General features: G+C 28.6%; 1 protein-coding gene across 23 annotated transcripts in view; it reads left to right on the top strand.

Annotated features, from left to right (window-relative positions):
* The window catches only part of Phcl-1 (pH-sensitive chloride channel 1), a 235531-nt gene that overhangs the window by 158256 nt on the left and 60519 nt on the right, over window positions 1-16756 (top strand). For 17 of the 23 annotated variants that reach the window (XM_072910072.1, XM_072910075.1, XM_072910076.1 and 14 more), the window contains 3 exons: window positions 1187-1276; window positions 10131-10283; window positions 10700-10914. In XM_072910072.1, coding sequence (XP_072766173.1) covers window positions 1187-1276; window positions 10131-10283; window positions 10700-10914 — 458 coding nt within the window. The remainder of the gene's footprint in view (window positions 1-1186; window positions 1277-10130; window positions 10284-10699; window positions 10915-16756) is intronic. The other 6 variants (XM_072910080.1, XM_072910082.1, XM_072910083.1 and 3 more) reach the window with 1 other exon arrangement.

Genomic DNA, 16756 nt, shown 5'->3' on the forward strand with positions numbered 1-16756 from the left:
GACAAAATTTGTGTTTGCGCGATTTAATAAGAATGGAGAACAAATCGATCTTAAAATACAGAATTATCTGATTTTTTTAATTAATTATTTTTTCAAACTTTAACAAATTTTGTGTTATAAAATCGCAACGTAATTGCAACTTCTTTTTATCTTAATTTAAACTATATTACACACACATATTTCTTCTAAATTAATGTTTAGTTCTCTTTGTAATGCTTTATTCTCTTATATATACAGGATGTCTTATTTTAATTTTTCCAGACAATTATCTCGAAAAATATGGAAAATACGAAAAAATGTTTCAGACAAAAGTTGTATGGTTTTGAAGGGGATATAAGATGGTGACACTGATTTAATCTTGAATAATTGTTTAAAGGTCGCACAAAGATTATCCTTAATTTCTTAAACGGAATCTCCCATTTTTCATTGCATTTTCTTATAGCTTACCTCGAGAACTTTCTAAAATATTACAATAAAATATTATTTCATTAAATACTTTTCGAATTATAAGGCTTGAAATTAACAGTACTACCGGTATTAGCATTACTCGAAGTGTACAACACGGAAGTTGTTTACTAAGGAAAACCATTGACGCTTTCAAAAAAAGATTATATTTACGTATCGTTCAGGATGATGGTACTTTTGAACAGTTGTTACAAAAAAACACACGAACAAAAAGCATACACTTGTGCATGCACGCGCATGCACATACACTCACACAAAAGAGGTATAAATCCGACCGGATAACCTCCGCGTGGTATACTTTGAAAAACAGAAGCGGTGACTTGTCTTCTTTGAAACCATACAACTTTTGTCTCAAATTTTTTCATATTTCCCATATTTCTCGAGATATTTGCCTGGGGAAATAAAAATGAAACACCTTTATATATATACATGTATTATTATTATTATTATTATCCATTATAAAAATTATTACAGAAAAATTATTACAGAAAAAAATGACGATTTGAAATAAAGCGTAAATTGTAAAATCTATTTTGAGCGAGAAGCGTAAGCTCTTACAATTACTGAATAAAATAGAGATATTATATTAGATATAAATCAAATATACTTCTTAACTTTGTGAAAATTTATCTCTTTTTGAAAGAAACCACAAAAGTAGTAGACAAATGCGGAAAAAATAGAAAAAGATAGGAAAGAAAGATCGTGGGGTATTCTGTTGCAGCTGACGGACAAATTATGGTCGATGAGGACGAGTTGGATGATTTTGGAAAATTTAAGTGTTCGCTATGCCAGCGCAGGTTTGAAGAGCAAGGTAAAAATCACATCTATCTCTTTGACAAGTGTAATACGTATGTACAATGAAGAAGTATTATATAATGAGAGGGAGAGAGAGACAGGACCAAGCTTACCAAAATTCGTGATGCCAAGACATCTTAAGTAGATGATCTATGCTGCTTTCTATATAGTATATCAATTTGCGGTAGTGCTATAAAATTGCCGCTCAGAAAACTGTAGACATTGGACACCATACAAGTGTTGCCAAATTTATAGTTAGACCGTACAAATACTAAAACAATAATTTACTGCCTGATACGTATTATACTTTAATTGTATATTTCATTACAAGTCTTTAGAAAAGGAATACTAGAAGAATATATTTTTATATATACAACTATATACCAATATGTTTATATACAATATATATGTACATTAAATGTTTTACAATAGAAAAATATTGTAAATATTAACATTAACGGTCCAAGCTCCAATGACCTTGACCTTGGCATATGTTGTCATGACACTGACTTGTGAGTAACATCTAAAAAGTTTTTACCGTCGGTCGTTGTTTATTAAAAAGTTATAAACAAAAAAAGTTTTATAAATACTAAATAATTTTCTCACGTCATGTATATTTAACAAAACGTACTTTTAATGGATCTATTTATTTAAATGTGATACATTGAATGTGTAGGCGGGGGAGGAGGGGCTCTCGCCTTCTGTTTGCACCCCCACCGCAAAAAAATTAACCCAACCCAACCTAAACTGTATCTAGGTTTGAAATAGATTTTGCTTCGTAACGCAGGTTAGGTTAGGTTAGTTTTTTTGGGACAGAGATGCAGGGGGGAGACGGAATTCCTCCCCTGCCCACGCATTTAATGAATTATATTTGAATAAATAGATCCATTAAACATACGCTTCATTATTATGTGTGAGATGTAAAAATTCATGTAGTAGAATCTTCGATTTACTTTCTAACACTGAAATTTATAACTAGTCACATTGACGAAGTTAAAATGACTAAAAATCAATCAATGTGTTTATACTTTAACATGAATTATCACTTTAAAATGATTTGAAATTATATTCGGCTCCAATATTTACAAACATGATAAGTTATATTCGGCGATGTGCGCCCATGCGCGGATGTTGATGCGTAAAGAAACTGCGTAAAGAAATTAATTCTTTTCACGAAAGAATTTTTAATTAATACCCAGAGCACATATTTTCTAGATTCTCATTTTTGAGACCCCTAAAAAACCCGCTCTATAATCCCCCAAAGAGATGTAGACGAGAAAAAATTATCACTTTATATTAACAAGGACACATAAATAAACAGATTCGAGAGTGTAGAAATTATAAAGGCTGACAGAACTGTGTGGAAATTTTGATGTAAAATCTTAATTCAATTTATATCCGAAAAACAGTGAGAAACATTTTTTCTTTCTTAATTTTTACCTGGAAAAAAAATAATCATTTTCCCATATTCTGTTGGATCATTATAGAGTTCTATATGGATTTTCAGTATATGTAATATGCGAGAGATACGTATAATAATTGAAACTTCTTTTGTATACAATATATACTTCTTTTGTAACTTTTTAATAAACAACGACCGACGATTAATGCCTTTTAGATGTTACTCAGGGTCATGTCCTTGACAACATATGTCAAGGTGAAGGTCTTTGAGGCTTGATCTGTTAATGTCAATATTTACCAAAAATATATTTTTTTAGTATTGTTTTTCCAAATACTTCTAATGAAATATATATATATATATATATATATATATATATATATATACATATAATTTAAAAAATAATACATATCGGACAGTAAATTATTGCTTTAATATTCGTTAGGATATATATATACAAATAAAATATTTTTTCATTAAATACTTTTACTCGAGTTATAAGGCTTCAAAGTTGCAGTATTTTGACATAAAAATTACGAGATACCTCGTAAAATATTCATTTTTCGATTAACTTACCTTAATACTTTTATGTACAGAATAATGAGACGAATCAATTCGTTCAAAGAAAACGCATAGTTAAAGTAAAAATGTGTAACTGCTAGTTGCAAATTCAGATTTTTTCTTAATTATCATTAAGAAAAAATCTGAATTTGCAACTAGCAGTTACACATTTTTACTTTAACATAATTATGTGTTTCAATTACGCCAATTGATTTGTTTCATTATTCTGTGCATAAAAGTATTAGGGTAAGATAATCGAAAAATGAATATTTTACGAAATATATTGTATTTTATGTCAAAATATTGCAAATTTGAAGTTTTATAACTCGAAAAGTATTTAATGAAAAAATATGTTACTATAGTTTTTCGGAAAGCTCTCGAGATAAGCTACAAGAATATGTAATAAAAAATAGAGGTTTTCATTTAAAAAAATATTAATGACGTTGATCTGAGTTTAACAAGGTCACTCAGGGTCAAGTTTACATTTCCATCATGTGTCTCCCTTCAAACCATGTAGCTTTTGTCTGAAATATTTTTCAATAAAATCATCGATTCGCAAGATAATCGACCATATCACTTAAAATGAAACACTATATATATAGGGTGGACCATTTTAATCCATCCAGTCGAATATCTCAAAAACCAAGCCCGGGAGAGAAAAATGTTTTGGATAAAAGTTGTATGGTTTCGAGGGGGCCATAAGATGGTACCATTGGTTTGACCTTGAAAAGTCATTTGAAGGTCACGTGAAGATCACTTCAAGTGACCTTCAAACGATTTTTCAAGGTCAAACCAATGGTACCATCTTATGGCCCCCTCGAAACCATACAACTTTTGTCTGAAATATTTTTGTTTCCCGGGCTTGGTTTTCGAGATATTCGACTGGATGGATTGAAATGGTCCACCCTGTATATATATATATATATATATATATATATATATATATATATACATACAGGGTAATTCAAAACAACCTGATGTTTTCAAAATGACATATTCTTGAGTGAATTTTAAGACGATTTTTTTTACAAAATTTTATCTAAAGCTTAGTTTCTGCGTTACAGTCAGATTCAACAGGTATCAGACTAATAGTCTTCTTACGGTGAATAATATTACATAATATCATATATAGAATGCAATAATAATTCAATAAACTTTAAACGATTGTGTAATAATAATTATTACTATTGTGTAATATATTAGCCGTCTAGAGGTTAGGTTAGGTCATTTGTTTATGTCATTGTTGTATGACGCGTTGCAGCGTCTCTGCTTGTCCGTTGTACTCGACTCGTAAATAGCTGACTATTTTCAATTATAACTCAGAAATGAAGCTTTAGACAAAATTTTGTAAAAGGAAAAATTGTCTCAGAATTGCCTCAAGAATATGTCATTTTAAGGACATCAGGTTGTTTTGAACCACCCTTATATATTTTAACATATATATTTAATAGGTATATATTTCAGGGTGTCCGGTAATTGGTGAAAAACCCGTTAATGGCAGATTCTTGAGATTATTTGAAGACGATTTTCCCTCAGCGAAAATGTCGAAGCATCAATAATTTCCGAGTTGTAAGCGATTGAAAAAAAGACGCTTTTCGCAAATTAAACTTTTTGAAGTTAAAAAATTACCAAAACTACATTCTTTCGTTAATTTCAGATAGAGTATACTCTAATAGAATTTTAATTTAAGGCTTAATTACAAAGATATATAATGATAAAAATTGAAAACTTGCAAAAAATGATGACGTCTCTCGATATTTTCGTTGAGGAAAAATCGACTCCAAATGATCTCAAGAATCTGCCATTAACAAGTTTTTCACCAATTACCGGACATCCTGTATATGTATATATACAATATACAGGGTGTCCCATTTTAATTCCTTCAGTGAAATATCTCGAAAAGTAAGCGTCGTCGGAAAAAAAGTTTCCAACAAAAGTTGTAGGGGTTCGAGGGGACCATAAAATGGTACCATTGGTTTGACCTTGAATTTTCATTTGAAGGTCATGTGAAGGTCACGTCGATTTTTTTAAATGGAACACCCTATATATTATTGCATATTCTTCTAGCTTATCTCGAGAGCTTTGCAAAATATTATAATCAAATATTTTATCGTAAAGTACTTTTCGAGTTATAAGGCTTCAAAGTTGCAATTTTTGACATAAAATGCAAGATATTTCGTAAAATATTCATTTTTCGATTATCTTACCCTAATACTTTTATGCACAGAATAAAGAGACGAATCAAGTGGTGTAATTAAAACACATAGTTATCTTTAAGAAAAAATCTGAATTTGCAACTAGCAGTTACACATTTTTACTTTAACATAACTATGTGTTTTAATTACGCCAATTGATTCGTCTCATTATTCTGTGCATAAATGTATTAGGATAAGATAATCGAAAAATGAATATTTTACGAGATATCTTGCATTTTATGTCAAAATATTGCAACTTTGAAATCTTATAACTCGAAAAGTACTTCACGATAAAACATTTGATTATAGTGTGTTGGAAAGCTCTCGAGATAAGCTACAAGAGTATGCAATAATATATAGGGTGTTCCATTTTAAAAAATCGACGTGACCTTCACATGACCTTCAAATGAAAATTCAAGATCAAACCAATAGTACCATCTTATAGCCCCCTCGAAACCCTACAACTTTTGTTCAAAATTTTTTTCCGGCAACGCTTATTTTTCGAGATATTTCACTGGAGGAGTTAAAATGAGACACCTTATATATATATATATATATATATATATATATATATATATACATATATATTTAAATAGTAAAATTTTTATTAAATTTTAATCATTTAATTAATTCATTTAATTTTATTACGTAATATATCGCGCTTGCGTGCGTGCGTGCGTGCGTGCGTGCGTGCGTGCGTGCGTGCGTGCGTGCGTGCGTGCGTGCGTGCGTGCGTGCGTGCGTGCGTGCGTGCGTGCGTGCGTGCGTGCGTGCGTGCGTGCGTGCGTGCGTGTGTGTGTGTGTGTGTGTGTGTGTGTGTGTGTGTGTGTGTGTGTACTACGACTTAATAAATTTAAATCGTAATTTTATAGAATTACTATCATTATGTTAAAATTATTATTACTGATGAGAATTTATCAATTTATAGTGTTTCATATTTTTTGAAGTTATAATGAAGTAAAAATATTTAAAAAAGATCTTGATAATTATTTAGAATAAGGGACCACCTCCCGATGTCAATAACCTCGACATATATTATCAAGCTGATGACCCTGAGTAAAGTTCTGAAGGTTTTAGTCGTTGTTTATTAAAAAGTTATTAACAAAAAATGTATAATATATAATTTTTGGAGACTGTGTGTCCATGCTTTCGTATTATATTGTTATATTGTATCGCTGAGAATAGTAAGTCGTTTTTGTTTATCTTTTTTACTGATACTTCTATGTTCGTGCACATATACACACACACACACACACACGTGCGCGCATTCGTGCAAATTTCTTACTTTCTTGATATATATTTTAAATATTTTGATAATACACACACACACACGGGGAGGTGCAAGAGCGGCCTGCGTCCCTCCCCCGCACCCATGTATGTACGTTGCAAGATAAAAGAAAGTTTACATGGGTTTGCAACTTTCCACGCGAAGCGAGGTGGACGAGGTGGGTGCGGGAGGGGGGCCGAAGACCGCCCTTCCCGTGTGTGGGTGTGTGTGTATGTATGTTGTGAAAATATTGAAAAAATATATATCATTAAAAAAATTAATATCAAGTGGTTTATTCAACAAAAAATCGCATGTTAAATAAATAAATTCGCAGTAATACGTTGAACTTTGACAACATTTGTTCTAAAATAATACTGTCTTTAACTTAATTTTTGTGTGGATGCCCCGCTTTAAATCGTCATAACTTTTCATTTTAAGTCGAAAGAAAACCCTATGCAAATGTAGAGCGAAATCGCTTAATTAAGGTGACAACCTTAATCTAGAAATTTACTGATTAAGGTGACAACCTTAATCTAGAAATTTACTGATTTTGCTTCGTAACACAAGTTGGGTTGGGTTAGCTTGCGGCGGGGTGGGGGTGCAGGGGCTCCGCCCCTTCCCCGCCCACGCATTCATTGTAAAGTCATCATACATTGTTAAATGTTACTTCACTTCTGACAAGAACGAAAAATTACATCTCATTTTTTAAACCTTTTTTGTTAATAATTTTTTAATAAACAACGAGCGCCGGCTAAAACCTTTAGAACCTTACTCAGGGTCATGAGCTTAATAATATATGTCAAGGTCATTGACATCGGGAGGTGATCCCTTATTCTAAATAATTACCAAGATCTTTTTATTTTAAGGTAAATGCTAAAAGATATATCTCTAAATAAAATTATTTGTACATTGTATAAAATTGTGAAAGTTCTATGGGTGAGGAAATATGTGCAATTTATATAAATTCTTGAATAATTAAACATAAGATACGATAAATTATAAGATACGGTTAGAGTAGTTTTTATGAATAAATTTTTTTCTTCGCTGTATAAGCTTTGCTTTTGATATATTTATATTTTTATTTGCACAATATTTACGCATTTAATTTTTTATTTCTGTTACTAGATATTTGCCATATAAAGATTTCGCTTGAAATTAATTCTCCAAATAAACTTGAATAAAACCATAGTTTCAAAATGTTTAATAAAAAATATATAAATGATATTGGTTAAATGCTGTTTACACGAATTGTTTGCGTCTTAATTAATAAATTAATAATTTGTTTTTTTTCAATATTCGAAAAATATGAAAAATAAGCAAGAAGATATATTTATTAGTTATTGTAGGAGAAATTGACTTATCATAGTTTGATATTCCTTAATGATAAATGTCTGTTAATTTTTTTACAGATCCGTTTTTATGCCAATAGTTATTACTTTGCTCAAGTGCTTGAAATGCTTTTGTAATGTAAATATGATGTTTAATAGCTACAAATTGATAAGATGTGTTATACATATATACGCTGTTTCTTATCTTTATATACATAAAACGCTTCAAAACAAATTTGTAGCTTTTAAAGTGGCAAAAATGCAGCATTACTTTACATTTTTAATTATCCTAATATATTTTATATTAAAGAAACAAATTTATTTTAATGGATACCTTTATTTTGATTACATATATTTTCGCAAAATATTTCTTTAAACTTTAGAATTATTATAACGTTTCTGATGATGTAAAGAAAATATATTTTTAATTCGCAAAATTCCATATTTAAGAATTTTTGAGATTAATGATAAATTATGAATCTGAAATAAAAATTACAAAATTTAAAATAAGGATTCAATATAGTTCATCAAATAGGTAACTTTTGCATATATATGTACATTAATTAACATTGAGGAGAGAAATTGCTGATTATAAATCTAAGAACAAAAGTATAAAATTCAAAATGACGGTTTCAATATAATCAAATAAATTATTTTTTACATATATACATCTGCATTCTTGATATTTGCAAGTTTTTCAAATCGCAATAATTAAAAAATAATAGCTCAAATTATAAATTCAAAATAATATATCCAGTATGTATGACGACAAAAACGGTATTTTGAAATTTGTAACACTTTCAATACCTTTTCTAAAATAAACCTTTCAAAAAAATTACATCTCACCGATCACTTTGATTTTTAATGTAGCAAATATAATCCTAAATTACATACATTTTAAATGTTATGGATTTTTCTGGTTTCTAAAATTTCAAATTTTTCTATTTTTTATACATAAAAAAAATATACTTTAATGTTGTGTAAGTAATTCTATGACCAACTTTAATAATTTTGACTTTGACATATAATGTTCAAAAATTTTAGTTACTTTTAGTGTTATAATTATATAATTTTACATGAGTTTGAAACATTTTATTCGAAACAAGGATTACACGATAAAAAGTAAATGTATAACTTACATAAGATAGATGTATTTTACTGTTTCATTATAAAGTACATGTGTGAACGTACTCTATCTCTCTTCTGAACTTTTACCTTGAAAAAATTTTAACCCAAATCTAATTTTTATTTAATAACAAAAAAGTTAGTTTAGGATAGATTAGATTTTTTTGCGGTGAGGTTGCAATATATACTTTGTAGAAAAATAAATAAATTTCAAGTTTTCCTTTGCGCTCAATAATAATGTAAAATTGCATGTCAAAAACTATTTAAAAACTGCCAAAAATGAGTGAAATGTTGATGATACTGTAAGTTTAAATCGTATTAAAGATATAAAAAGGTAGCGTGCACAAATAAAAAAGTAAAGAGGCATGCATAATACACAATGCGAAAAATTAAATATAATCAAAAATAAAAATTCAATAAAATTTCGTTCTTTAAAAACTAGAATCTACAACATGATTCAAAATGCATTCAGAGCACTATCTAACTATACATGTAAAAATCAAAGTGATCAATGAAATGTGACTTTTTTAAAAGGTTTATTCTTTTTGGATCGCCATATTATGTCTATAATTTTGAAATTTTAATTTCAGATTCATAATCATAATTTTAAAACTTGGAGTTCCAAAAATCTGTAAATATTTGTTTGTACATTATTTAACAAAAGTCAAAATATTTCTATCTTTATCAAAATCTCAAAACATAATCTCTTGAATTCAATGTTATATATTTTGCGTCACATATTTTGTCTTATATAATAAGTTGTATTATTATTTCTTCTTTATAGATTAAATTTTAAATTAATCAATAATTATTGGCAAATTAGCAAATAAAAAAATAACTTTTAATACATGAACATTTACTTGAGTAATTATCCATTAATGATTCGCCTCTATATTTAATATCAAATTATAATCTTCTTTCTATTCTTCAAATTATGAACTTATGTATCGATCTTTGTGCTAACATGAAAATGAAATTGCGTGTACGTGATTTAGGTAATTATAGCTGCTTAAAAGTGGATCTGATCTTTACGCGAGATCGTTCTTTCTATTTTACCACGGTTTTCATCCCGGGCATTATTTTGGTAACCAGCTCTTTCATCACATTCTGGCTTGAATGGAATGCCGTGCCGGCGCGAGTGATGATCGGTGAGTCTATGCAGCATCATAATTGTCGAGAAACGAAAAAAATTATACCAATTTTGCATTCTAATTAAAATTTAATGAAAATTTTACTATTTAAACGATGTGTTGCTCTTTCTTTCTGAAGTTTGTATGTTTAAATTTTTTATTGCATCAGTGGAACAAAATATTAAATAATAAAACCAAACACTTTTTCAGGCATTTGTACCAAAATTTTAATATAAAAACTCAGTTAAAATTTTATTTTTCGAATCTTTCCGATATTTAAAGTATTCTTATTTTAATCTAAAGATCATTAATTTTACCTGATTAAGCTTACATGAATCAAATATTAAATGTTTCGTAATTAAATCATATAAGTAATACGTAACTTTTGATACAGAGAAAATATTTTGAAAAATAAAATTCCAATCGTGTTTTAGGTGTAACAACAATGCTCAACTTTTTCACTACGTCGAATGGCTTCCGGGGAACGCTGCCCGTCGTTTCAAACCTGACTGCCATGAATGTATGGGACGGCGTATGCATGTGCTTCATCTACGCGAGTCTTCTCGAATTTGTTTGCGTGAATTATGTCGGTCGCAAGCGGCCGATGCACAACGTTGTCTATCGTCCAGGCGAAAACCCCGTCACTCAGGTATTTTGCAGATTGACATTTTGTCCGACGCGACGTATAAATCGTACTCGTGTATCGGATATCAACAATACAAATTTGTGCGTGAATGGAGCCGTACTGCCTTTTTCATACAATATCAGTTAACATAACATTATATATATATATAAGTATCTACATATACAGGTATATACATAAGCGTCTACGGAAAGCGGGTCATCGAGCTCTACGCGATCTACGTATTTTCGCGTGAAACACTCTACTTAACTCATCATTGTTCAAATGCTAGAAAAATATGTTGCATATGTAAATTGATAGATTTTTTCTACTCTTTCTAAGGTGTTATTAGTTTAATTGTAAAATTTCATTTTGTAAGTTAAAAATTATGTTAAATTTTATTGCAATTTTTCGGAAAATGTCATCTTTAAAATCAAAATAGAAAATATTAAACTAAAATACAACTCATAAGAACATCTGCTGCAAATTTCAAGTTAGAAAAATAGTTTTCTAGTTATAAAATTTTTAAAAACATAATGTTGAGCGCGCGGCTGGTCGTCTAGCGCGCGACTGGTTGATTAGCGATAGTCTATTTGTAATAGTTGGTTATTATGTTTGGAGATATAAACGTATACCAATTCTGGATGTTTTGATACGATTTTATAAAAACCATATTTATTACAATTTTAATTTATTTAATTTTGTTTAAAGAGATTTTTTTATTATGTGTTACATGAATTACTCATTTTCAATATTCTTTTTTATTTTTAATTTTTTATAAAACTAAAACTAAAAAATTAAAATATAAGTTTTAATTCATTTTCTTTAAATCGCTTATGTTTTGCTTGAATAGATCTTTCCTTTATTGGTGAAAATATTTTTGAATTTTCAGAAACAAAGAAAATATTTTTAATTCTAGTAATTGTTTTTTTTCTAATATTTTTACAGAATAATATGACTATATGATACAGTTTCCGCAACTTCATATCACTTTTCCCATTTTTGTTGTCTCATAATGACATTAATAAAATGATTTTTGAAAAATATGAATTTTCAAAAAAGCTTTAATTAAGCACTAGATAACTAGTATTTAACTAATATACTCACTAAATTTCTTTGCTTTGTTCATATCAGATAATCCTACTCGGAGCTGGAGTGATCACCGCAAACAAACTTTGTTTTAGAAGTACCTCTCGGAGATTGCTCATTACTTGGATACTATGGAACATTCTTCCACAAAAAAATTCTGAAATATAGTTTTAATGTTGTTTGATACCGTATAGAAGTTTTAGAATAAGTGACACAATAGTTTCAACAGAAAAATTCCCAAAAAGAAAACTTTTTTCCGACCTGCAATTGCGGGTGCCCCCTTAAACAAAATTAAATAATTTAAAACTGTACTAAACATGTTTTTTTTTTTTAATTGTATCAATATTGTATCAATATCCAGAATTGATATATGTTTATAACTCTGAGTATAATAACCAATTGTTACAAACAGTCGCTAATCAACCAATTGGGTGCTAGATGGCCGACTGCCTGCTTAACATTAAATTTTCGATAAATTTTTTATTATTATAGAAAACTATACATTTCTTCAACTTGAAATTTGCACGAGATGTTCTTTTATAAAGTTACATTATTTAATAATTTTTATGTAATAATAATTATAGTTTAATAATTTTTATTTTGATTTTAAAATGACATTTTCCGGAAAATTGCAATAAAATTTAATTTAATTTTTGACTTACAATATCTTTGACATCAAACAAATAATACTATTAGAAAGTGAATCAGAAAAAATCTATCGATATATTTACATATGCAACATATTTTTCTAGCTTTACGTATTTGAACAATGAGAAGTTAAATAGAGAGTGTTTTATACGAAAATGCTCCACGGAGCTCGGTGACCCACTTTCCGTGAATGTTTTCATTGTATGTATATATGTATATACACAAAGTGTCTTGAAATTCGTGAAACAAAATACTATACCAAGAAAATTTTCAAAAAATTAAATAATAATAAGTATTTATTAATTTTTTCTTCATGTAGTAAATTTTGAGATATAAAAATTTAAAGTTCTAGTTAATCATTAATAATACACATACTTCAAGATAACCGCTTATTTGTTAATCGTATACATATCATTAATATTAACGCACATCAGAAGATTCATTTCAGGTAAACAAGTGAATGTTTAAACGCAATATGTATGTGCGATTGACCAGAATTATAAACTTATGTATTAAAAACTATTGCTTGGAATAAAAAAATCGTAAATATTTGTATTTGTATTGTAATTTTTCGAAGTTTTGCTGTTGTAATGTTTTGATTCGCGAATTTCAATAAATACTCTCTGTGGACACATATATATATATGTATATATATACATTTATATGTATACATATATGTATATATGGTAAATATGCATAAATACTACCCCAAAGAAAACTCAAGTTTTTTTATTGCAATTAACAAAACTAGTGCAAAGATAGTATGTACAAGTGTTTTTACGAAGGCGCAAGTCTTTCTGAAGAAGTTATGACAATGGAGAATACTAATATTCAATTTCGAGATATGCGAATTTCAAGTACTAATAAATTTGATTTTTATTCGCATAGAATAATATAAATATGAACGAGGGAATATTTTCATAACATACATATATACACACACACGGGGGAGATGCTAGGGGGACCTTGGCCCTCCCCCTGCTGCATCCCCCCCGTCCACCTCGCTTCACGTAAAAAGTTGCAAACCCATATAAACCTTGCTTTGTCTTGAAACGTACATTCGAAGCAAGGTGGACGGGATGGGTGCGAGAGGGGGGCTGAAAGCCCCCCTTGCACTCCCCCCCGTGTGTGTGTGTGTGTGTGTGTATATTATGAAACTAACTAATATACATGTTTTTATTTCCTTTCTATCAACTTTTTTTGAAGATCTTATGAATGATGATGAATTTATTTATGTAATTTTTTCATTTAAAACATAAAAAGACTTGTGCCTTTGTAAAAACACTTGTACGTACTATCTTTGCACTAGTTTTGTTGATTACAATAAAAAAATTTGAGTTTTCTTTGGGGTAGTACTTATGCATATTTACCGTAAATATTTATATATATGTGTACATTTAGGTTCATATTTATACAAATAAAAATTAAAAACATAAAAATTGTAGCACAGATTATTTTATTTTAATCAATGATGATTGCTCTTTCAAACCGATTTCAAATATTAATCTTTTTAGATAGAAGTATTTGGAAATTTAAAGATAAAAAATTGTTAGTTTTTTTTATATAAGAACGTATGTTTTTTTATAGTAGAATTGTAGTCCTTATTTTCCTGAATGTAATTATTATAGATTGTTATATGTTTAATAATATTAAAAAAAATTAATTATTATCATTTTTTTATTACTATATTAGCTTTATTTACGGAAAAGGTTAAATGGAATGAGAGTATTTGCATCACGACATTTTCATAATCAATGCATTAATAATTGTATTACGCCGTATAATGTTTAGTATTATTTTAGTATTTGGTGATAATACATGCATAGTTTTTTCATATCAGCAATTGTCGGAGCTTCCCGGTAAAAAATTTTTATATATAATTAGACAAAAATGGTCACATCTAATTATACAAATTTATATACGAAATTTGTTCATTTTATATATAATTACACATAAAATGATGCAGGCATTGTGTATAAATATGTATAAGCTTACATATACATATTTCTAATTGCAGCTATCAATCCATTTATATATAAATATACGTAACGTTTTATACGATGTCATCTATAATTATACATATTTTTATACAATTGTGTAGAATACTGTATAATTATATTCAATTCTGCATAACTATACATAAGAAATTTTTTATCGGGTTCTTTGTACATTTTGTTCTTCAAAAAATGAAAAAAATCAAGAAGCATCAGATTATAGTTGAGTGCCGAAAAAATAACCACTTCAGCTTACTTAATAATTTGAAAAATAAGGACAAAATAAGATAAACCTTAAGAAAAAGGGACCCACCTCCTATAACTTTTACCTTAACACATGTTATCAAGTTTCTTGACCCTGAATAATTTTCAAGAAGTTTTAGCCATTAGAAATTATTTATTAGAAAGTTATGAACAAAAGAATTTTTATGAATTATATACAATTCTTGGTACCATATACATTTCAGGAAACGCATTTTTAACGCATCTATTTATTCAAATGTTATACATTGAATGCGTGAACGGGGAAGGAGCCTCTTCACATTTAAATACATAGATCTATTAAAAGTACGATTCATTAAATATACATAATGTGAGAAAATTATGTCCTATTTATGGAGCTTTTTTGATAATAATTTTTTAATAAACAATAACCGACGGCTAAAACCTTTTAGAAATTACTCAGGGCCTTGACCTTGATAACATATGTCAAGATCAAGGTCATAGGAGATGGATCCCTTTTTTTTAAGATTCACCGAGAATAATTTCTTCCTCTCATCATTTTCTTGCAAATCATTCGAATTTGATCATAACAAATATATAATATTTTATGCTCAGAAAAATATATATATATACTACAGTCCTGCTATTTTTTAAATAAATATTTTTATTTAAAAAATCAAAAAGTTACCTTTAACTTATTGAAATATCTCCACATAAAAAGATTTCGTTTGATCTATTTTATATTAAAACACTTTAAAACTATACAACTTTAATTTACCAATCTACATTTTTTTCTACAATTAATAACATCACCATAAAAGGTACGGCCAAATAAAGTAGACAAATCTGCCCCCGCACGTATCAAGTCCAAATTGGTGTCATAAGTTGACACCAATGTAATATAAAATTATGTTAAACGTTTACCTCAGAATAGCATTTTTGTGGGAGTTATAGAGGGGGGAAAAATCAAAAAAATAATTTTTCTTGAAAACGACTAAACCAATTTTCATGAAAATAATATATGTTGTGGAGATCAATGAAACAATTGTTCAAAAAAATTAAAAAGTTTTTCTGACAAAATAATATTGGTAAAAAAAATTTTTGAATCCTTTTTAAATTTTTTTAGGGGAATATTTTTGAGTGACACCTACTATATTTTTACAAAAACATTTTTGAATTATCTATTTTTACATATATTTTTGCCAAATAGATCAGAGTGGTGCAACATGGTTAAAAAAAAATAAAATTCATGAACGCAACGCTGCACTGTACCGTGTCACATAGCACTGCGCAGACGGTTCCAGCGATGTCGAGTGAATTGAGTTTCCTCTGCCGGTGATTTGATCACTCTGCTACTGAATTCTATTGTTTCTTTCTGCGTCTCTCCTTTATTAAAAAAAGAATATACATCTATGCTTGACGCATTAGAAATCGGACATTTTTCTTTCTCATGCGATTTACTGTTTTACTATCTCTTTTGCTGTTAAATATTAATTTTTTTTATTTTAACAAAATTTTGATAATAATTTTGAACGTAAGACTCATTAGGTGTGTATTTCTTCATTTCAGTTACTAATTTATTGCAGTTACTAATAATGTTATACTATACTTGAAGAAAAAGGGCCATTCTTCAGAACATTTCTGGAAGTGAATCATGTCGTGATTCCGATTTTAGCAAATGATGATACAATAAATTTGGAATTTGTTCTTTCTAGGTAAAACATATTTTTGCAAGAAATATCGTTTATAATAAGAATTCGTAACTTCAATGTAACATTTACAAATTATTTTCAGAAAAACAGATATTATCTTTAACCAACGACAGATTCTGATAATAAACGACCCAAAATTAAAAGTGATCTTTCTTCTTTTGAATTGACTTTTAATGATCCAACATTGGATCATTAAAAGTTTAA

Source organism: Anoplolepis gracilipes, unplaced genomic scaffold (assembly GCF_047496725.1).
Source record: "Anoplolepis gracilipes unplaced genomic scaffold, ASM4749672v1 Contig19, whole genome shotgun sequence".
NCBI lineage: Eukaryota > Metazoa > Arthropoda > Insecta > Hymenoptera > Formicidae > Anoplolepis > Anoplolepis gracilipes.